At 43.1% G+C, this 24,541-nt stretch overlaps 1 protein-coding gene across 1 annotated transcript in view; it reads right to left on the reverse strand.

Annotated features, from left to right (window-relative positions):
• The window catches only part of LOC119946720 (elongation factor 2-like), a 52,403-nt gene that overhangs the window by 13,589 nt on the left and 14,273 nt on the right, over positions 1-24,541 (reverse strand). The window contains exons 3-8 of the mRNA XM_038768132.1: positions 17,220-17,301; positions 8,478-8,568; positions 8,266-8,292; positions 7,482-7,663; positions 6,892-7,103; positions 5,725-5,903 (exon numbers count right to left, since the gene is read on the reverse strand). Of these exons, the coding sequence (XP_038624060.1) occupies positions 5,725-5,903; positions 6,892-7,103; positions 7,482-7,663; positions 8,266-8,292; positions 8,478-8,568; positions 17,220-17,301 (773 nt within the window). The remainder of the gene's footprint in view (positions 1-5,724; positions 5,904-6,891; positions 7,104-7,481; positions 7,664-8,265; positions 8,293-8,477; positions 8,569-17,219; positions 17,302-24,541) is intronic.

Below are 24,541 nucleotides of genomic sequence, written 5' to 3' on the forward strand. Positions count from 1 at the left end.
ACATGGGACAACCTGATTACCTTGTATCTGTCCCAGTACTTAGAACAGTGCTTGGCACACAGCAAGCGCTCAACAAACAACATCGTTACTATTATTATTATTATTATCCACGGCTTCAGTTCTGTGCTATGAGTTCAGCAGAGGGAGAAAGGGGCATAGGAGTTGAGTTTAGTTGAGGGGCAGTATTGAGGGTGTCGATTTGTGTTCAGAGAAGGCAGGTTGGGTATGGAGTCCAGATGGAGCATGATGACTTTAGAAAATTGGATGGGAACAAGGCAGATTTATGGGGAAGGGGAATATGGGAGAGAAGTATTACTTATTTAACAACCAGCCGTTTACTGAGCACTTGCTCTGAATTGAGGATTGTATTAAGCACTTGGCAGAGTACAGAGGAGTTAATAGACATGATCTCTGTCCTCCAGAAATTTACCAACTTACCGGGAAGGCAACCTGTATAAGAATTCCAGGCAGGAGGAAGTAATAGAGATGAAAGCTATGTACGTAAGTGCAGTAAGTGCACATAAGTTCCCAAGTGCTTAGGTGATGCAGAAGTGCTTAAGTGGCTTTACAGGGGAGGAATAGGGCAGGAAAATGAGCCTTTAATCATGAAAGGCTTTCTGACACACAGATGTAAGTTTAGCAGGGCCTTGAAGATGAGGAGATCAGTGGTCTGCCAGTTGTGAAAGAGGGACAGTTCCAGGCAGAAGAGGACATGAGCAAGAGGTTGAGCATGAGAGAGTTAAGGATGAGTCACTGTAAATAGGTTGGCTTGAGAAGAGGGAAGTGCTGGAATGCAGAAGAGGAGGAATTAGTATTTGTTAAGCACAAACTGTGTTCTAAGCGCTGGGGTAAGTAAAAGATTGTCAATTTGGGCACAACCAGGTCCCACATGGCACTCACAGTTTATTTAGGAGCGGGTAGGAGTTAATCCCTCTTTTACGGATGAGGAAAATGTAAATAGAGTGCGGGCCTGGGAGTCAGAAAGAACTGGGTTCTAATCCCAGTTCTGCCACTTTTCCATTGTGTGACTTTGGTCAAGTCATGTAAATTCTCTGTACCTCAGTTACCTCATCTGTAAAGTAGGGATGAAGACTATGAGCCCCATGTAGGGCATGGACTGTGTCCAACCTGATTAGCATGTATCTACCTCTTAGTGCTTAGTATAGTGCTTAGAAAAGCAGCTTGGTGTTGTGGTTAGAGCACGGGCCTGGGAATCAGAAGGTGATGGGTTTTAGTCCCAGCTCCGCCACTTCATTCATTCATTCATTCATTCAGTCAGTCAGTCGTATTTATTGAGCACTTACTGTGCAGAGCACTGTACTAAGCCACTTGTCTGCTGTGTGGACTTGGGAAAGCCACCTAACCTCTGCGTGCCTCAGTTACCTCATCTGTAAAATGTGGGTGAAGACTGTGAGCCCTGTGTGGGTCAGGGTCTGGGTCCAAACCCATTTACATGTGTCATCCCAGTGCTTAGTATAGGGCCTGGCACATAGTAAGTGCTTAACAAATGCTGTAATTATTATTATTAGTGTCTGGCAAATAGTAAGTGCTTAAGAAATACCTTTTTAAAAAATTGAGTGTAGGTTGAAAATGGAAGGAGGCTCAGAACTGCACTTTAAGGAGTTGGAGAGTGGGAAACAGAAGAGCCAGCAAACATGAGAAGAAGCCACCAGAGATACAGAAGGAGAACCAGGAGAGGACAGTGTCAGAAGAATTGAGATTTGATGGTGTTTATAGAAAGGCATAGTCCACAGTGACAGGTACTGTTGAGAGGTCACAAAGGATTAGAGTAAGAGCCTAACTGGAGTTAGGGCAGAGGAAGTTATTGGTGACATGGAAAAGAGTGTTTTCATTGTAATGATGGGTACAAAGCCAGACTATGTAAGTTTAGTAGACAGGCGGAGGAAAATGAATGGAGACAATGTGTGTAAACAATCTGTTTGAGGAGGTAGGGCAAGAATAATAAGAGACTGTGAGCCCACTGTTGGGTAGGGACCGTCTCTATATGTTGCCAACTTGTACTTCCCAAGCGCTTAGTACAGTGCTCTGCACACAGTAAGCGCTCAATAAATACGATTGAATGAATGAATGAAAGGAGAGAGTCACTGGATTGGGCAATGGAATGAAGAGTGGGTTTTTTAGGATAGAGAAGACTTGGGTGGGTTTTGGAAGCACAGGGAAAAGGTCTATCAGAAGTGAGTGGTTGAAGACTGCAGTCATAGAGGGAAACAATGGATGAAAGTGGGTTTTTTTATAGTGTTTGTGGTTTTTTCTTTTAATTCATTCATTCATTGAGTTGTATTTATTGAGCGCTTACTGTGTGCAGAGCACTGTACTAAGCGCTTGGGAAGTACAAGTTGGCAACATATAGAGACGGTCCCTACCCAACAGTGGGCTCACAGTCTAGAAGGGGGAGACAGAGAACAAAACAAAACATATTGACAAAATAAAATAAATAGAATAAATATGTACAAATAAAGTAAATAAATAAATAGAGTAATAAATATGCACAAACATGTATACATATATATAGGTGCTGTGGGGAGGGGAAGGAGGTAAGGCGGGGGGGGTGGGGAGGGGGCTCAGTCTGGGAAGGCCTCCTGGAGGAGGTGAGCTCTCAGTAGGGCCTTGAAGGGAGGAAAAGAGCTAGCTTGGCGGATGTGCGGAGGGAGGGCGTTCCAGGCCAGGGGGATGACGTGGGCCGGGAGTCGACAGCGGGACAGGTGAGGACGAGGCATGGTGAAGAGATTAGCGGCCGGGGGGGGGGGGGGGGGGGGGGGGTGCGGGCTGGGCTGTAGAAGGACAGAAGGGAGGTGAGGTGGGAGTGGGGGCGGGGGGCGAGGTGAAAACTGAGGCAGTGGGGTCAGAGGTGCAGATGGGTGGAGATATTTAAAGCAGGCGAGAAATCTCCTCATGAAAGATAGTCCAAAAGGAAGGAGGAGTGGAATAGGAGGGCAAGAAGGAGTTGAGGAGGGTGAAGTTGAAATTTTATAGGGTATGTGCCCGATGGTTTCAGTTTTGTCACCAGGGGAGAGGAAGAGCCAATCGAGGTTTAAGGAGTGAGAAGTCTGTAGTAGTAGGGGGGTGGGGGGGTGGGAGGTGGTGGGGGGATGTGTGCGTGTGTGCGCGTGTGTGTGTGTGTGTTCGTTCAATCATAGAAGCTGCATGTCAGTGGAAAGAGCACGGGCTTGGGAGTCAGAGGTTGTGGGTTCTAATCTCAGCTCTGCCACTTGTCTGCTGGGTGACCTTGGGAAAGCCACTTAACTTCTCTGTGCCTCAGTTACCTCATCTGTAAAATGGGATTAAGACTGTGAGTCCCACTTGGGACAACCTGATTACCTTGTAACTACCCCAACGCTTAGAACAGCGCTTGGCACATAGTAAGCACTTAGCAAATACCATAATAATAATAATCATAATAACAATGCGTTCAATCGTATGTGTTGATCAATTACTGTGTGCAGAGCATTCGACTAAGCAGTTTGGGAGAACATACAATACTACAACAAACAGGCACATTCCCTGCTCATAATAATGTCAGTCTAGAGGGGGAAAGGAAGTGTTTGAAATAGTGTAGTAGCAGTTTAGATGGAATCAATCAATCGTATTCATTAAGCACTTACTGTGTGCAGAGCACTGTACTAAGTGCTTGGGAGAGAACAATGCAACAGAATTGGTAGGCACATTCTGTGCCCACAGCAAGCTTACTCTAGAGGGGGAGATAGCCATTAATATGAACAAATTACAGTTATGTACATAAGTAATTTGGGGCTGGGGGGGGGGTGAATAAAGGGAGTAAATTAGGGCTGTGTATTAAGGAGTGAGTGGGAAAAGAGGAAATGAGGGCTTAGTGTCAGGGAAGGCCTGTTGGAGTTTGCCTCAATAAGTCTTTGAAGGTGGAGAGAGTGATTGTCTGATATGAAGAGGGAGGGCAGTTCAGGCCAGAGACGGAGGTGGGCGAGGTTGGTGGTGAGATAGAAGAAATCGAGATACACTGAGTAGATATGTTGGCACTAGTGGCCTTGCTGGGTTGTTGTAGGAAAGCAGTGAGGAGATGCAGGTGGGCAAGATTGAGAGCTTCAAAGCCTACAGTAGCAAGTTTCTGTTTGATGTGGAGGTTCATGGGCAACAGCTGGAGGTTCTTCAGAGTGGGGATACATGGACTGAATGTTTTTGTAGGAAAATGATCCAGGCAGCAGAGTGAAGTATGGACTGGACAAGTGACAGGCAGGGCAGGAAGGAAGCTGATACACTAATCAAGGTGGGATAACCTAAGTGTTTGGATTCACATGGTAGCCGTTTGGATGGAAAGGGTGGGCTTTAGCAGTGTTGTGTTAGGGGAACTGACAGGATTTAGTGACAGGTTGGTTATGTGACTTGAATGAGAGATATGAGTCGAGGATTACATCAAGGTTTTGGGCTTGTGAAACAGGAAGGTTGGTAGTGCTGCCTACATTGATGGTAAAGTAAGGACAGGGTTTGGGTGGGAAGATGAGAGTTTTGTTTTGGAGGTGACAACAGAACATCCAAGTAGAGATGTAGATGTCTTGAAGGCTGGATGAAATGTGAGACTGCGGAGAGAAGGAGATAAGGCTGGAGATGCAGATTTGGGAATCATTTGCATAGATGCTAGTTGAAACCATAGGAATGAATGAGTTTTCCAAGGGGTGTGGCTGTAGGTGGAGTATAGAAAAGGGAGCCAGAACTGAACTTTGAGGGACTCCCACAGTTAGGGGGTGGGAGACAGAGGAGGCTCATGAAAGAGACTTGAGAATGAATGGCCAGAGGGGTAGCAGAATCACCAGGAGAGGACAGTGGCAGTGAAGCCCCATTTGGATGTTTCCAAGGGACAGGGGTGATTGTTAGGGTCAAAGACAGCTAAGTTGGAGGCGATGGAGAGGAAAGGGCAGATTCTTGAAATATTGTGAAGGCAGAATCAACAGGATTTCGTTACAGGTTGAATAGTTGAATAGATAGGTTGAATGACAGATGAGTTGAAAATAATGCTAAGGTTATGAGCTTGTGAGGATAGTATTGTTTTCTGCACTGATAAGAGTCAGAGGGAGTACAGGGCTTAGGTGAGAAACCAAGGAGTTCTGTTTTGATCATGTTAATTTTGAAACATTGGCTGATATCCAGTAGATGTCCTGAAGGCAGGAGGAAATGCAAGACTGCAGATGTCAGGGTTGAAGAGACAGCTGAAGATGTACGAATACAAGAATTTGTAATGCACCCATACAAAATTATGAACAGACTTCATAGGTGGAGGATTTCTTTTACTCTGAAAAATTCTTATTGCACATTAGAGGTTAAATACACTGTTGGGTAGGGACCATCTCTATATGTTGCCAACTTGTACCTCCCAAGCGCTTAGTACAGTGCTCTGCACACAGTACGCACTCAATAAATACGATTGAATGAATGAATGAAATACGGGAACCTGGATCTTGATTTGTTTTTACAGTTTTATCTTCTCCTTGTTTGTTTGTGTTTACTATCTGTCCAATACCGCTGATCGATTATCTGTTGTCTTTTACCTTTCATCTTGGACTGTGGGTCCTGTGAGGGCCAGAGACCCTGCTAAATATCCTATTTAATTGTTTCTCCAATTCTCCAGTGAGGTATTTTGCACGCCCTTTAAATATCAAGTACTTTAAATATCATTATTACAACTATTAGCAGTACTTACAAGGAAATTGGACTATCTTTCCTAGGATTTCTCACCTGTCACCCCACAACTTCTTCATCATGTCCTCCACTTTTTTGGCCCTTTCAGCTGGTCCCAGCTGACCTTCACCCTTGGCAGCGAACTTTGCAACGTACATCTCAGCAAATTGCTTCAAAGTAAAGGCCCAGCCGTGCAGTCCAGAACCAAACCCAACAGTACCAAGGACTGGATCAATCTGAAAGTTGAATTAAAAATGAGTTACCAGAAATGCCAGTTATCTAAATGGTTCCAAAGGCAGATTAACAAGTGGCCAAATTCCAAAGACTTCCAGTTAAAACAAAAAACTGCCTTCAGATTGCTTGATATAAACCAGTATCATATAGATGTAAACCAATAGATATAATCCTATACCGGGCATCATGTATAGGATTTAAAGTACCATAAGCTGTTCTTTTCATATACGCAACCCACTCATTTTGACAATCCTTTCTGCACTGTAGAAACATTGCTGTAGAAAGTTTTCATAACATCAGCTTAAAAGCTATGAGAATAAGTTTGGAGAAAATATAACAAAGGTTTATGATCATAGTGAATTATTGGCAGATACAAGGGAACAAGTCATCAGTCTAACAGGGGAGTCGGTATATGTAAATAGACAAAAAGTAGAAAGAAAATAGATATAATTAATAATTGTAAGTAAAAAAATAAAACTACCATTTGAAAAGTGAGAGAATTAATCTTGCTCTCAGGAACTTGACGGCATGATTGCTTGGCCAAGACAAGAGGAAAGGAAATTCTCAGTACTCATGTCATGAGCTACAAGTCACATGCTTGAAATTCAAGAATTTAGAACGGTTAGAAGACTTGCTTGGTAGAAAGAGAAAGCCACGCTAAAATATTCTGAGATTTCCTTGAGACAGACCAGCTAATGGAGAACCTTAAGTTGAGGGTAGATTTTTATTTAGTTACATTAATCATACTGGCATGTTAAGCATTCACTGTGCCAGGCTTATATAAGATATAGTCCCTGAATTACATAAGGCATACAGTCTAAGGGGAGGGAGCAGTGACAACAAATGATGGAGATCCAGATTTCTTCAGAGAAATTGTGATAATGTTTTTGATTGCATTCCCATGTTGAAAGTCATTTTCATCTCAAATCTGCTGACCAATTGAGACATTTCATCCCACCTTCAAATCTGACCGTCTTTCTCTTTGCTTACCATAATATTACCCATTGGACCACTTTCCCCTTCCCCATATGTGGAAATGATGACATTCACATTCTCCACAATCCTTTGAAATGTCTGGTACAGTTCTTCAGGTTCCAGCTGCAGCTCAAGGAGTGCCCGGTCCATTTTATTCATCATCAAAACAGGCTTAATTCTCTCAGCAATTGCCTGGCGTAGTACTGTCTCTGTCTGTACACACACTCCTAAGGAGTAATAATAATAATAATAATAAGCCATAATAATGTGGTACTTGTTAAGCCCTTTCTCTTGTGTCAAGCCCTGTTCTAAACAATGGAACAGATATGCTGCAATCAGATAAGATAAACTTCCCATCCCATCCAGGGCACATAATGTAAAGGAGAGGGAGAATTGCATCCTATCCGCAATTCTACAGATGAGCCCTAGGCAAGTTAAGTGTCAAGGCCCGAGGTCACCCAGCAGCAAGTGGCAGCTTGGATTAGAATCCACGTCTTCCAAGCTCTTTTCACTAGGCCTTGCTGTTTCTGTGGAAACCAACTGTGGTCTGCTATTTCGTTGGGAAATCGTCCTCCAGATAGTAGGAAAAGGACATTAGTGCTCACCAGATACGCAATCCACAACTACCAAGGCACCATCAGTGACCCGGAGAGCAGCTGTCACTTCGGATGAAAAGTCCACATGCCCAGGAGAGTCGATGAGGTTGATAAGAAAACCAGAACCATCTTTAGTTTGCTTGATGAAGTTTAAGTCGTTCTCAGATAGCTCATAGAAGAGAGAGATGGCACTAAAACCAATTGGTCAAAAGTTGTGAGTCCCCTGTGGGACAACCTGATCACCTTGTAACCTCTCCAGCGCTTAGAACAGTTCTTTGCACATAGTAAGTGCTTCATAAATGCCATTATCATTATTATTATTATATTTACTGAGCACTTACTGTGGGCTGAGCACTGTTCTAAGTGCTTTTCCATCTCCAGACTGCAAGCTTGTTATAGGCAGAGAAGGTGTCTCTTATACTGCACACAATAAATACAGCTGATTGACTCATTGGGAGAGAACAGTCTAACAGTGTTGATGTCTGTTCCCTGCCCACAACAAGATTACAGTCTATGGGGAAGACAGACAGCTATGTAAACAAATAAACTACGAACATGTACATAGTACTATGGTGCTGAGTGATGGGTGAATAAAAAGTGCAAATGCAAAAATCCAAGAGCAAGAAGAAATAGCAAGAATACCCAAATAAAGCACAGAACCACACTTAATTTTAGTTTTCATTGTCAAAGGACTGTCCACACTAATTCTTTACTCTGTGAAGAAAATTAATGACATTAAGCATTTAAGAACATTCATTTTGTTTCCCCCTTGTGTCTATCACCTATTCCATACCTTACCTTATTCTTGGAGTACGAGTCTCTTGAGGCAAGGATTGTGTTTATTTCTTTTCCTGAACTTTATTCCCAGCAGTTCTGCACACAGCCAGTACTTAATATTAAATACTTTTACTGCTACAGAACCTACTTATCTGACCTAGGTTTTATATTTCAATTAGAATAATTTCAAGGATATTTAATCAAAACACTGAGATCAAAGAAACTTACATGGATTTGATGGTAATACATCTTTCCTGTTCATCTTTTCTCGTGTCAGTGAAATGAGTCTCACCAGCCCGGGCAGAGGCAATAATCCCAGCTTTACAAACCAGTGAGTTAGTCAAAGTGGACTTCCCGTGATCCACATGAGCAATTATAGACTTGTTTTGGGTAGTCAGAGGGTATGGGAGTCAGTAGAAGAAGGGAAATAGTGTTTCTAGTAGGAGGAGAAGACGAGGTTATGGCAGATGAGGATGTACTTGAGGTGGTAAGAGGTTGGCCTGGTGAGTGGTATACACTGTGCTCCTCTTTGACTTTCTCCTCTTATTGCTCAGTCTCGTTTTTGGCTATTTAGCATTATCCTTGACTCCTTTCTCTCAACCCACATATTCAGTCCATTCACTAAAACTTTTGGTTCAACCTTCACAACATTGCTAAAACCCTCCCTTTCTCCCCATCCAAACTGCTACCACATTTATCCAAGAATTTATCTTATCCCACTTTGGTTACTGTAACTGCTTCCGTATTAACTAACCTCCCTCCGTACTGTCTCTCCTCAGTCCAGTCCACACTTCACTCTCCTTCCCAGACTATTTTTGTACTAAAATTTTCTGGCCTTGTTTCCCCACTCTTCAAGAAACTATAGTAGTTACCTGTCCACCTCCAAATCAAACAGCAACTCATTACCATTGGCTATAAAGCACTCAATCACCTTACCCCTCCTATCTCACCTTGCTATTGTCTTATACTACAACCCAGCTCATCTAATGCCAACCAACCCAATGTACCTTGATCTCACCTACCTCACTGCTGACCTCTTGCCCACATTTTTCTTCTGGCCTGGAACACCCCCTTCATATCCAACAATTACTCTCACCTCTTCAAAGCCATCTGGAAGGCACATCTCCTTCAAGAGACCTTCCCTGACTAAGCCCTACTTTCCTCTTCTCGCACTACCTTCTGTGTCATCTTGACTTGCTCTCTTAATTCTTCCCCACTCCCAGCTGCACGGTACTTACATACATATCTGTAATTTTATTTATATATAGTTCCTCATTCATTCATCCATCCATCTGTCCGTCCGTCCAATTGTACTACTGTGTGCAGAGCACTGTACTAAGCACTTGGACAGTGCAATACAGCGTAAAGAGAAGGAGTCCTTGCCCACAACGGGCTCACAGTCTAGAGGTAGGGAGACAGACATCAATACAAGTAAACAGGCAACAAGATAAATAAATGGAATTTTATAAATATATACATATATACATAAGTGCTATAGGGTGGGGAGATGGGGTTAAGAAAACGGAACAGGTCAGGGCAACACAGAAAGGAGTGGCAGCTGAGGAAAGGTGCGGCTTAGAGCCTTAGTCTCAGTCCCCCTTGACTGTAAGCATGTTCTGGCCTGGGAATATATCTTTATATTGTTATGTTCTACTCTCCCCAGCACATAGTACAATGCTCTGCGGACAGAATAGTCTCAATAAATACGATTTACTGACTGTTTACACTGAAGCCTAGGAGGTGTTCTTCTGATAACTTGAGCCTATCTGGATACTGTGCAATGGAGTTATTGAAAGAAACAAATTACAACATGAGGATGTGTGTCAGTTATGGCAGTAGGCCTAGTGGTGTACTTTAGAATAGGTTTTATTAGTAGAGCTCCACCCCAATTTTCTGGTCAGACAAAAACTCCTTACAGTTGGCTTTAAAGCACTTAATCATCTTGCCCCCTCCTAAGTCATTTCACCATTCATTCATTCATTTAATCATATTTATTGAGTGCTTATGGTGTGCAGAGCACTGTACTATTCTCCTACTACAACCCACACACTTCTTACCTTCTTACAATGCTTACCTTCTCACTCTACCTCTGTCTCATCTATCTTTCTGCCAACTTCTGCTCACATCTTACCTCTGGCCTGAAATGCCCTCCCTCTTCATGTCAGACAGATAATTGCTCTCCCCCCACTTCAGAGCCTTATTAAAGGCACATCTCCTCCAAGAAACCTACCCTTACTAAGTTCTCCTCTCCTTTTCTTCCACTCCCTTCTACTCTGCCCTGACTTGCTCCCTTCATTCATTCTCCCTCCCATCCCCATAGCACATATGTATATAGCTGTAATTTATTAATTTATTTAGTTAGTTATTTCTGTTAATGTCCATCTTCCCCTCTAGATTATGAGCTTGTTGTGAGCAGAGACTGTCTTTTTGCTGTGTATTGTACTTTCCCAAATGCTTAGTAAATAAGATTGAGTGAATTGAGTGATTGAATGAGTGGTCCCTATCCCGTCTTGCTAATATCTCCAGGTCCATTTCCTGGCAAACAACAGACTCATTCATTCATTCATTCAGTCATATTTATTGAGCGCTCACTGTGTGCAGAGCACTGTTCTAAGCAGTTGGGAAGTATGTCGGCAACATATAGAGATGGTTCCTATCCAACAGCGGGCTCACAGTTTAGAAGGGGGAGACAGGCAACAAAACAAAACAGATCTCCATCCATCTCCGCACTGTCAGCTCATGGAGACCAGGAACTTTGCATTCTATCTACTGGGAGTTTGTAGTTCTGTAAGTAAAAGTATTCCTTTTCTTATCTAGACAAATTTTTAAAAGTCAGAGGGGATGGTAATCCCCACTCAGATGTTTTCTTTGGTCAGTCCAATATCACCTATGATATTATTCCATTTAGAATTTAGAAAATCAACAGGTTCATATATCTTGCTTTACAAGTTACCTAGCAAAAAGCCTGTGACTATCAATTTTTTGTTATATAACACTAATTATAAAGGGCTAATTAAAAAGATGTCTATGAACTCTTAGAAACTTGATTCATAGGAGGATGAGGAGTCTGTTTTGTACATATTATGTTTAAGGTATCAGCAGGGCCTCCAAGTAAAGATGCTCTTCAGCTTGGAAAAAATATGAGACTACGAGAAGGAGAAAAGTCAGGGCTCGAGAGGGAGATTTGGGAATCAGCCATATGGAGGTGGTTCATTCATTCATTCGATCGTATTTATTGAGTGCTTACTGTGTGCAGAGCACTGCACTAAGCACTTGGGAAGTACAAGTTGGCAACATATAGAGACAGTCCTTACCCATCAGCGGGCTCACAGTCTAGAAGGTGGTTGTTGAAGCTGTGGAGGCAAATGAATTCTCCAAAGAAGTGGGGGTAAAAGGAGAATAGAAGGGTACTCAGAACTGAGCCCTGAGGGTCCCCCCAGTTTAGAGAGTGGGAAACAGAGGAATAGTTAACAAAAGAGACAAAGGAGCTGCCACAGAGGTAGGAGGAGAACAAAGGGGAGACAATGTTAGTAAAACTGAGGTGAGGCAATATTTCCAGACAAAGGAGGTGGTCTGCAGTGTCACAGGCAATTGAGAGGTCAAGGAGGATTAGAATGGAGTAGAGGCAGTTAGATTTGAAAGGAAGGGGGTCATTGTTTACCTTAGAGAGGATGATTTCTGTTCTGCCCAACTGCAGGCGTGCAAAGAGAGAATTGGAAGGAAGGGTACACAACTTCCTTTCTTCCCTCCCTGACCTTGATCTTCAACCATTCATTTCCAGTGGAACCATTCCCACTGCTTTCAAGAATGCCCATGTATCCCGTATCTTAAAAAACCCTCCCTTAACCTATGATTCTCCACAGTTACTGCCCATCTCCCTGCTACCATTCCTCTCCAAAATCCTTAACTGTTGTCTACACTTGCTGCAACATTTCCTCTCCTCCACTTCTCTTCCTGACTCACTGAAATCTGACATCTGCTACTTCACTGCACAGAAATAGCCTTCTCTGAGGTCACCAGTGACTATGAGGGACAAAGTTAGGGGTAGGGAGTTGGAGAAGGAGCCCGTGAAAGAGACTGAGAAAAGCGGCCAGAGAGTTACCAGAAGAGAACAGTGTCAGTGAAGCTGAAGTTGGGTAATGTTTCCAGGAGAAGAAGATGGTCGAAAGAGTTTAAGGCACATGAGAGGTCGACGGGGATTAGGATGGCCATTCGATTTGGCAAGAAGGAGATCATTTGTGACCTTTGAGAGGATGGTTTTTGTGGAGCAAATGGAACAGAAGCTAGATTGGAGGGCATCAAGGAGAGAATTGGAGGAAAGGAATTTGAGACAATAGGTGTAAACAACTTGCTAGAGGAATTTGAAAAAGGAATAGTAGGAGGGAAGTGGGTTACTACTGGAGAGAGCTGTGGGGTTAAGGGAGGGTTTTTTAGGATAGGATAGGAGAAACATGGACATATTGGAAATCAATGAGGAAGAAGCCATTGGAAAGTGAAAGGATTGAAGATAAATAGGGAGAGAAGAAAGGAGGGGGCAGATATGCAGGTGGAGAGAGTGGATTTTGATAGAAGGCAGGATATCTCCTCTTGAGATACTGATGGGAAAGATGGGAGAGTTGAAAAAGAGGTAGAGGGTAATAATAATAATAATAGTAATGATGGTATTTATTAAGTGCTTATTATGTGCCAAGCACTGTTCAAAGTGCTTGGAGAGATACAAGGTAATCTGGTTGTCCCATGTGGGGCTCACAGTCTTAATCCCCATTTTACAGATGAGGTAACTGAGGCACAGAGAAGTTAAGTGACTTGCCCAAAGTCATTCATTCATTCATTTATTCATTCATTCAGTCAGTCATATTTATTGAGTGCTTACTGTGTGCAGAGCACTGTACTAAGTGCTTGGGAAGTACAAGTCGGCAGCATATAGAGATGGTCCCTACCCAACAATGGGCTTGTAGTCTAGAAGGGGGAGACAGACAACAAAGCAAAACAAAACATGCAGATAGGTGTCAAAATTGCCAGAACAAATAGAATTAAAGCTATATGTAAATAGAATAGTAAATATGTACAAGTAAAATAAATAAATCTGTACAAATATATATGCAAGTGCTGTGGGGAGGGGAAGGAGGTAGGGCGGGGGGATGGGGAGGAGAGGAAAAAGGGGGCTCAGTCTGGGAAGGCCTCCTGGAGGAGGTGAGCTCTCAGTAGGGCTTCGAAGGGAGGAAGAGAGCTAGCTTGGTGGATGGGTGGAGGGAGGGCATTCCACGCCAGGGGAAGGATGTGGGCTGGGGTAGCAGGACAGGCAATAATGAGGTACAGTGAGGAGGTTAGTGGCAAAGGAGCAGAGGGTGCGGGCTGGGCTGTAGAAGGAGAGAAGGGAGGTGAGGTAGGAGGGAGTGAGGTGATAGAGAGCCTTGAAGCCAAGAGTGAGGAGTTTTTGCTTGATTCATAGGTTGACAGATAGCCACTGGAGATTTTTGGGGAGGGGAGTAACATGCCCAGAGCGTTTCTGCACAAAGATGATCCAGGCAGCAGAGTGAAATATAGATGGAAGTGGGGAGAGACAGGAGGATGGGAGATCAGAGAGGAGGCTGATGCAATAATCCAGTCGGGATAAGATGAGAGCTTGAACCATTGAGGTGGCAGTTTGGATGGAGAGGAAAGGGTGGATCTAGGTGATGTTGTGGAGGTGAGACCAGCAGGTTTTGGTGACGGATTGGATGTGTAGGGTAAACAAGAGAGCGGAGTCGAGGATGACACTAAGGTTGTGGGCTTGTGAGACAGGTCTATAGTGGTGGGAAAGTCCGGGAGAGGGCAGGGTTTGGGAGGGAAGGTAAGTAGTTCAGTTTTGGACATATTGAGTTTTAGATGGTGGGCAGACGTCCAGATGGAGATGTCTTGAAGGCAGAAAGAGATACGAGCCTGGAAGGAGGGAGAAAGAACAGGGGCAGAGATGTAGATTTGGGTGTCATCAGCGTAGAGATGATAGTTGAAGCTGTGGGAGTGAATGAGTTCACCAAGGGAGTGAGTCACACAGCTGACAAGTTGCAGAGCTGGAATTAGAACCCACAGCCTCGGACTCCCAAACCCATGATCTTTCTGCTAAGCCGTGCTGTTTCTCTGTAGGGTAGGAGGAGCTGGGGAGGGGCAGGAGAGATTTTAGATAGATCTCACCTGTTAATTCAATTTTCTCTATAAAGTAGGTGGTCAGTCATTAGGGGAAAGTGATAAGGAAGGTGGGAGGAGGGAGTTTGAAGAGGGTTAATGTCTGGAACCACTGTTAAGAGCTGTGGGCGTGGGAGTCAGCAAGAATGGAGAAATAATTTTACTGGGAAGAGGAAAGGGCAGTGTTAAGGCATTTATGGATAAATTTGAAGTCAATGAGGTTGGCCTGATATCTAGATTCCACCAGCAGCGCTTTGCAGTTGTGCACAAGAGCAAAAGAAGTGGACTGTGGAGGTGTCCTAGGACTGTGGGTTAGTATCAATCAATCAATCAATCAATCAGTCAATCAATCAATGAATCAATCAGTCAATCAATCGTATTTATTGAGTGCTTACTGTGTGCAGAGCACTGTACTAAGTGCTTGGGAAGTCCAAGTTGGCAACATCTAGAGACGGTCCCTACCCAACAGTGGGCTCACAGTCTAAGGGGGGGAGACAGAGAGCAAAACAAAACATATTAACAAAATAAAATAAATAGAATAAATATATACAAGCAAAATAAATAAGTAGAGTGATAAATATGTACAAACATATATACATTCATTCATTCACTCAATCGTATTTATTCAGCGCTTATGTGTGCAGAGCACTGTACTAAGCATTTGGGAAGTCCAAGTTGGCAACATCTAGAGACGGTCCCTACCTGACAACGGGCTCCTGGTCTAGAAGGGGGAGACGGACGACAAAACAAAACATGTGAACAGGCCTCAGTGCCATCATTCTTTCATTCAGTCATATTTATTGAGTGCTTACTATGTGGAGAGCACTGGACTAAGTGCTTGGGAAGTCCAAGTTGGCAACATATAGAGACGGTCCCTACCCAACAGCAGGCTCACAGTCTAGAAGGGGGAGTTGGACAACAAAACAAAACATGTGGACAGGCCTCAATACCATCATTCGTTCATTCAATCGTATTTATTGAGTGTGCTCTGTGATTTCTCACAGTCCAGAAGGGGGAGATGGACAACAAAACAAAACATATTAACAGAATAAAATAAATAGAATAAATATGTACAAGTAAAATAAATAAATAAATAGAGTGATAAATATGTACAAACACATATACATTCATTCATTCATTCAATCGTATTTATTGTGCGCTTACTATGTGCAGAGCACTGTACTAAGCGCTTGGGAAGTCCAAGTCGGCAACGTATGGAGACAGTCCCTACCTGACAATGGGCTCCCAGTCTAGAAGGGGGAGACGGACAACAAAACAAAACATGTGGACAGGTGTCACTCCCTTCCTCAAAAATCTCTAGCGGTTGCCTATCAAGCTTCATATGAAGCAAAACTCCTCATTATTGGCTTCAAAGCTCTCTATCACTTTGACCTTTCCTGCCTTACCTTCTTTCCGTCATTCTACAGCCCAGCCTGCACACTCCACTCCTCTACTGCTAACCACCTCGCTGTTCCTTGTTCTCACCTGTCCCGCCGTTGACCCCTGGCCCATGTCCTTCCCCTGGCCTGGAATGCCCTCCCTCCATACATTTGCCAGACTAGCTCTCTTCCTCCTTCAAAGCCTACTGAGCCCACCTCCTCCACGAGGCCTTCCCAGACCAAGCCCCCCCATTTTTCCTCTGCTCGTCCTCTCTTCACCATCTCCACTCCCTCCCTCTGCCATTCCTCCTTCCCCTCCCCACAGCACTTGTGTATATTTGTACATATTTATTATTTTATATATTTTATTAATGATGTGTATTTATCTTTAATTATGTTTATCAGTTTTGATGGTATCGACACTTGTCTACTTGTTTTGTTGTATGTCTCTCCCTTCTAGACTGTGAACCCATTCTTAGGTAGGGACTGTGTCTGTTGCCGAATTGTACTTTCCAAGCACTTAGTACAGTGCTCTGTGTACAGTAAGCACTCAGTTAATAAGACTGACTGACTGAATGAATAAGGGGAGCAAGTGAGTTGAGTTCCACAGAGAGGGTGCTGTTGAAAGCATAAATTTGGTGATCAAGGGAAGGTAGTTTGGGTATGGAGGCTGAATGGGGCATGGTGAATTGGGAAACTTGAATGAGGTCAAAAGATTGGAGGCTTCTGAAGGGGAACAGTATAGATTTATGGGGTGGAGGTGAGTGGGAGAGAAGGCAGGTGAGGTTTGGTTAGCTATCAGAATTGGTGAGGTAGAGATTTGTGCGGTGGCTATAGGTGATGAGATGAAATGTGTGTTGATACTAAAAATTAGAAATGTCCTTCCTTTAAATAATTATTAATTGTATTAATATTTTAAATAAAACAAGAACGAAGGTGGCCAGTGGTAGAGTACAGGCATGAAAGTCAGAAGGATCTGAGTTCTTATCCTGATGCAGCACTGTGTGCTTTGTGACATTGAGCAAATCACTTAGTTTCTCTGTGACTCAGTTACTTCATCTTTAAATAAGGATTAAGACTGTGAGTCCCATGTGGACCATGGACTATGTCCAACTTAATTAGTTGTGTGTACTGGAGTGCTTAGTACAGTGCCTGGCACATTGTAAATGCTTAACACATACCATTTTTAAAAAACAACAACAGCAACAAAAATGAAAACCTCAAAACTTGAGCCAGAGCATTGAATATTTTTAGTATTTCTATAATTCTAAAAAACCCCATTTTTTCATATGAAATAACAGATTAACATATGGAATAACATTTTTGAATATACCTAAATTTGGATCTTTCAGTTTAGTATTTGTATTTAGTATTTCTGTTTGTCTTCTCTTCATTTCCTATCTTCTTTTTCCTTTTATTTACTCACCCATCAAAAGGCTAATATGGTGGTATCGAGGATTAGCTTTGCTTTCTCTTTGTTGTTGAGTTTTGGATACTCTGGTTGAAATCTTCGGAAGAGTAAAAATCTATTTAAGTTTGAAAAGTTTTGTATAAATTCTTAGAAATGTGTGGTTAATTTTCAGTGATTTTATTTTTAAATTTTTATTCAAAAATAAATAGTACTTCATTTTCATAGACCTTATTTTCATTCAGATATAAATAGTAAATGTGGACTTTCTAATTGTACATGTACTTTTGAAAACAGTTTGTAGAAGTTGCCTGGTTAAATATTTGGAGGAAAATAACACTTGCCCCACGTGTAGAATTGTTATTCATCAGAGTCATCCTCTGCAATATATCGGGTAAGTGTACACTGTGAAAAATAAAATAATGTGTAACAGAGCAGTGCATGAAAGTTGCCTTTTTAATGTTTTTTATTAATGTGATGAAACAGTTCGTTCTATTTTGTTTGTAATATTGTCAGTTCACCTTCCATTTTGTAATTCCCGAGGGTGTATTTTTATAGTTTTGAGAAACTCAGAGGAATTTGACTTGTTAGATGATTCCATTTCCAGGGATATCAACTAATTTTTTGTTTATTTTACTCTTCACATTGTACTTTATATTTTATTTGTAAGGTATACACATATGTACGTTTAATTATAAATATACCAGTTTCATTATATTACTTTGGAGCTAATATTTTCTGATTATTCTTGTACAGTTATTGGATTAGATAATAAATCAGTCAAGCAAACAATCAGTAGTATTCATTGAATACCAATTTAATTTTGAAAATTCAGTTTGGTGCTGCTAAGAGCTATGAAACCCATAGTGTCCCTTTTAATTGAAAGAACTGGTTGTTTTCAGCCCATTTAGGTATAGTGAGACAGTTTGGCAGTGCCTTTGATGTTTTTAAGGTTATATTCCATTCTACCAATGACAAGTTGATTTGCATGGGCACAGGCAAGAATTTCTGTAGTCTGGACCAATTGATGGTCTTGAAATCTTAAAATAACTGCTCTCCTAAATGTATTTTAAGATTTGCTTCCCAACTAAACTACTGTGAAGTGTCAAGGCCTAGTGGAAGGAGGATGGGTCTGGGAGCCAGAGGACATGGGTTCTAATCCTGTCTCTGACAATTATATGCTGTGTGGGCATGGACAAATTACTTTATTTATGCCTCAATTTCCTCATATGTAAAATGGTTCAATAGCTGTCTTCATTCATTTATTCATTCAGTCGTATTTATTGAGCACTTACTGTGTGCTAAGCAATACACTAAGCACTTGGGAGAGTACAATAATAATAGTAATAATGGCATTTATTAAGTGCTTACTATGTGCAAAGCACTGTTCTAAGCACTGGGGAGGTTACAGGGTGATCAGGTTGTCCCACAGGGGGCTCACAGTCTCAACACAACAACAAACAGATACAGTCTGCCCACAACAAGTTCACAGTCTAGAGGGGGAGAAAGAAATATAAATAAATAATTATAGATACATTTATAAATAAATAAATGATATCATTCAGTTTTTGGTATTTATTGAACTCTTAGTGTATGTTGAGCACCGTACTAGTGCTTGGGAGAAGACAATAAAACAGAGTTAGTAGACACATTCCCTAACCACAGGGAGTTTACAGTCTAGAAAGGAGTTTATTATATGGATACATAATATGTCTTCCAAGACTTTATAATCATTTGGGCTGGAAAGCAGTAGAAAAGCATGTACAAATAGTGGTAGGAGGAGGAAAAATAAGGATATTGTTGCCATTGCTGCTCTCTGAGCTGTCATTTACCTCACTGACCTACCATGACTTATCAGTTCCCCTGCTCCCATCTGCCCTTCCCCTTCCTCACCTTCCTCTTCCCCTTTCCTGCCCAGCTCTTTCCCTCCCTTTGCTCCTCCCCTATCTCTCCTCCCCGCCCCCTCCCTTGAATCCCTCTGTACCAGCACTAGCCATCATTCCCCTACCCCTTGTGCAGTTCTCCCCCAAGCCCCTCCCTTCCAACCCCTTCACTCCCCTCCTCCCCACCTCCATCCCATCCCAGTTCTTTCTCATCACCACTCCTCATCCCCCTCTCCCCACCCAGGCCCCTGCCAACTCATTCCCATCCAAACCCTCCCCATCCCATGCACCCTTCCCCCTCACTCTCCTCCCTCCACAGCTGCTGCCACGTATGGCCTATGGAACCCCCACTCCATTGTAGGTAAGCTCCCTTTCATCCTTGACCTGTTCTTTTCTCACTCTCTCCTCCTTCTCGCCCTCACTGAATCTTGGTTTACCCTGGATGACACAATCTCTTCTGCTGTTCTCTCCAGCAGAGGCCTTTTCTTCTCCTACTCCCCAGACTCTCTGGGAAAAGAGGGAGTGTCAGCTTCCTTCTTGCATCCCAATGTCCCTCCTCCCGCTTTCCTTTCCTTCCCCTTCTTTGAGTCCCATATTATTCGCCTCTGCCACCCCCTCCAGATTCTTGTAGTCATCATCTACTGCGCCTCTGGTCCCAGCTCCAACTTCTTTAACCATTTTGACACCTTTCTCACCTTCTTTTTCTCCTTTTCCTTGTCCACACTGATCCTCAGAGACTTCAACATCCACCTGGATATACCCGGTGACTCCTCTGCCACTCACCTACTATCTCCCCTTGACTCCTCCAACCTCTTGCTTCACCGCACCTCAGCCACTCACCAACTTAGTCACACCCTTGACCTCATCATCTTGCAACTATCTCCACCCACACCAACTCTGAAATCCCTCTCTCTGACCATAACCTTTTCACCTGCCTCCTCTCACACTCATTCCCCTGTAAATCTATATTACTCCCCACAGAGACCTCCGCTCTTTCGACCCCATCCATCTCCCTCAGTGCATCACACCCCATCTCACCTCCTTATCCTCTCTACCCACTCCTGATGACCAGATTACTGCTTTTAACTCCACCCTCTCTACTGAACTTGCTCACTCCCCTTTCCCTTAGTCACTGTTGCACCATTAACTGCACAGCCTTGGATCACTGCCACTGTCCACCTCCTTCACTCTTATGCTTGAGGTGCTGAATGCTGCTGGCAGAAGTCTAAACACCAAGCCAACCTCGATCAGTCTCCTCTCCTGCTTTAACTTTGCCATCTCCTCTGCCAGGCAGTGCTGTTTTTTTCCCTTATTGATACCCATGCCCATCACTCTCGCCAGCTATTCCAGACATTTAACTCCATTCTCAGGCCCCCTGTTCCTTCCCCTCCTCCATCCCTCATCCCCAACAATCTGGCTACCTACTTTAATAGGAAAATTAACACCATCAGATCTGAGCTCCCCATAGTTACTCCTCCCTCTTCTCCATCCCCCGCCACTCTCAACCCTCTCCTCTACTTTCCCATCCTTCCCAGCAGTATCTTCAGATGAGATCTCCTCCCTCCTCTCAAGTGCCACCCTCTCTACCTGTGCTTCAGACCCCATCCCAGCTCATCTTATAAAAACTCTCACCCCTTCCCTCCTCCCCTTCTTAACTTCCATCTTCAGCTGTTCACTATTCATTGGTTTCTTCCCCTTTGCCTTCAAACATGCGCACATCTCTCCCATCCTAAAAAAATCCTCTCGACTTCACTGCCCCTTCCAGTTATTGCTCTATCTCCCTCCTACCCTTCCTTTCCAAACTCCTAGAAAGAGTCATCTACACTGGCTGCTTTGAATCCCTCTACTCCAGATCCCTCCTAGACACCCTCCAAAGTGGCATCCATCCCCTGCACTCCACCAAAACTGCCCTCTCAAAGGTCACTAATCACTTCCTTCTTGCCAAAAACAGTGGCTCCTACTCTATCCTAATTCTCCTCGACCACTGAGCTGCCTTTGACACTGTGGACCCTGCCCTTCTCCTCAACCCGCTATGCACCCTTGGCTTCACAGACTCTGTCCTCTCCTGGTTCTCCTCTTATCTCTCTGGCCATTCTTCTTAGTCTCCTTTGTGGGCTCCTCCTCCCCACTCCCATCCCCGTACTGTAGGGGTTCCTCAAGGGTTAGTTCTTGGTCTGCTTCTGTTCTCCATCAACACTCACTCCCTTGGTGAACTCATTTGTTCCCTTGGCTTCAACTATCATCTCTACTGAGATGACACCCAAATCCACATCTCTGCCCCTGCTCTCTCTCCCTCCCTCCAGGCTTGTATCTCCTCCTACGTTCAGGACATTTCCACCTGGATGTCCACCTGCCACCTAAAGCTCAACATGTCCAAGACTGAGCTCCTTACCTTCCCTCCCAAACCCTGTACTCTCCTTGACTTTTCTGTCACTGTGGACGGCACTACCTTCCTTCCCGTCTCACAAGCCCACAACCTTGGTGTCATCCTTGACTTTGCTTTCTCATTTGCACATAGTAAGCAGATAATAAATGCTATTATTATTATTATTATTATTATTATTATTATTATTATTATTATTATTATTATTACTATTATTCACCCCTCACATCCAATCCGTTAGCAAAACCTACTGGTCTCACCTTTGCAACATTGCCAAGATCCACCTTTTCCTCTCCATCCAAACAGCTACCTTCTTGGTTCAATCCAAGCTCTTAGTACAGTGCTCTGCACACAGTAAGCAGTGAATAAATACGATTGAATGAATGAATCTTTCATCTTATCCTGACTGGATTACTGCATCAACTTCCTTTCTGATCTATCATCCTCCTGTCTGTCCATGCTTCAGTCGATTCTTCACACTACTGCCTGGTTTATCTTTGTACAGAAATGCTTTCGGCATGTCACTCCCCTCCTCAAAAATCTCCAGTGGTTGCCTATCAACCTTCGCTTGAAGCAAAAACTCCTCACTCTCGGCTTCAAAGCTCTCCATCACCTCTCCCCCTCCTCCCTCCCACCCTTCTCTCCTTCTGCAGCCCAGCCCTCACAGTCCACTCCTTTGCCACCACTAACCTCCTCACTGTGCCTCGTTCTCACCTGTTCGGTTATTGACCCCTGGCCCATGTCCTACCTCTAGCTTGGAATGCCCTCCCTCCATATATCCACGAGACTAGCTCTCTTCCTCAAAGCCCTACTCAGAGCTCACTTCCTCCAGGAGGCCGTTCCAGACTGAGCCCCCCCCTTTTTCCTCTGCTCCTCCTCCCCTTCTCCCCTACCCCTGCTCTACCCTCTTCCCTCCCCACAGCACTTATGTATATTTGTATATATTTATTACTCTATTTACTTTATTAATGATATGCATATAGCTATAATTCTGTTTTTTCTGATGGTATTGACACTCGTCTACTTGTTTTGTTTTCTGTTTCCTCTTTCTAGACTGTGAGCCCATTGTTTGGTAGGGACCATCCCTATATGTTGCTGTATTGTACTTCCCAAGTGCTTAGGGAAATGCTCTGCACACAGTAAGCAATCAATAAATACGATTGAGTAAATGAATGAATGAATGGTAAAATACATTAGCATGAAATAACTCAGTAAATAATTGAAAATGCAACAATATGTAAATATGTTTGGATCTATACCTTGGATTAAGTGTGATACCTTTATTTGCCCAAAATACTTTCATAACCAGTCATCTCACTTAAAACTTTACAATATATGTATAAGATCAGGAGAGGCAGATATTTTAATTACCATTTAAAGATAATAAAAATTGAGGCAAACAGATTAAGTTACTTGCTCTTGGCTTTAGAAAAGCCTATGTCAAACTCTCCCCTTTAGATTATGCTACTTCTTCCTTTGAAGTAAGAAGTATTTCTTAAAGTATGAAATCCATGAATGCTCCAAAAGATATACATAATTTTAACTTTAAAAGTCTGAGCTGCAAATTTCAGATATTACCATGGATTTAGCTCATTCCCATTTAGCTCCTTCATACTTCTCCTGCCATTCCTTCTCCACAGCCAAGTACAGCCTGTGGAGTGCCTGCTCTGCTGCTACCATGCATGTTAATCCAAGCATTTAATAATCCTGCTTTGGTTACTACATCAGCCTCTTGGCTGACCTTCCAGCGTCCTGTCTATTCCCATTCCATTCCGTACTTCCTTCTGCTGCCTGGATCATTTTTCTACAAAAGCATGTTTCTCCACTCCTCAAGAACTTCCAGTGGTTGGCTATCCAACCCCTCATTATACAGACACTCCTTACCATCAGCTTTAAAATGTTCAATCACCTTGCTCTCTCCTACCTCACTTCACTACTCACATTCATTCATTCAGTGCATTCAGTTGTATTTTTTGAGTGCTTACTGTGTGCAGAGCACTGTACTAGCTCTTGGAAAGTACAGTTTGTCAACAGATAAAGACAATCCCTATCCAACAATGGGCTCACAGTCTAGAAGGGGGAAACAGACAATAAAACAAAGCAAGAAGCTAGACATCAATATTCATTCATTCAATCAATTGTATTTATTGAGCACTTACTGTGTGCAGAACTGTACTAAGTGCTTGGGAAGTACAAATCGGCAACATATAGAGATGGTCCCTACCCAACAATGGGTTCACAATCTAGAAATAGACAATAGCATCAAAATAGATAAATAGAGTTGTAGAGGTATACACATCATTAAGAGAAGTGGAGTGTTTAGGCTGGGCTATAGGAGAGAAGGGAGGTGAGGTAGGAGGGGGCAAGGTGATGGAGAGCTTTGAAGCCACTACTCCTATATTACCCAGCCTGCCCACTTCACTTCTGTAATGCCAGTCTCCTCACTGTACCTTGATCTTGTGTATCTTGGGGATGACCTCTGGCTTGCATCCTGCCTCTGGTCTGGAATATCCTCCCTACTCAAATTGGATAGACAATTGATGAAGATGATGATGATGATGATAGCATTTGTTAAGCGCTTACTATGTGCAAAGCACTGTTCTAAGCACTGAGTAGGATACAGAGAGAACAGGTTGTCCCATGTGGGGCTCACAGTCTTAATCCCCATTTTACAGATAAGGTAACTGAGGCACAGAGAAGTTAAGTGACTTGCCCAAAGTCACACAGCTGACAAGCGGCAGAACTGGGATTTGAACCCAAGTGAGTCCGTTGTTGAGTAGGGGCCATCTTTATATGTTGCCGACTTGTACTTCCCAAGTGCTTAGTACAGTGCTCTGCACACAGTAAGCGCTCAATAAGTACAGTTGAATGAATGACAGTTACTCTCCCTGCTTCAAATCCTTCTTGATGGTACATCTCCTCCAAGAGGCCTTCCCTAATTAAACCCTCATTTCCTCTTTTTCTATTTTTCCTGCATCTTCCCAACTTGCTCCCTCTGGACTGTAAGATAATTGTGTCTGTTAAATTGTTACACTAAACTCTCCAAGCATTTAGTATAGTACCTGCACATAAAA

This window comes from Tachyglossus aculeatus, chromosome Y3 (genome assembly GCF_015852505.1).
Source record: "Tachyglossus aculeatus isolate mTacAcu1 chromosome Y3, mTacAcu1.pri, whole genome shotgun sequence".
In the NCBI taxonomy this organism is placed as follows: Eukaryota; Metazoa; Chordata; class Mammalia; order Monotremata; family Tachyglossidae; genus Tachyglossus; species Tachyglossus aculeatus.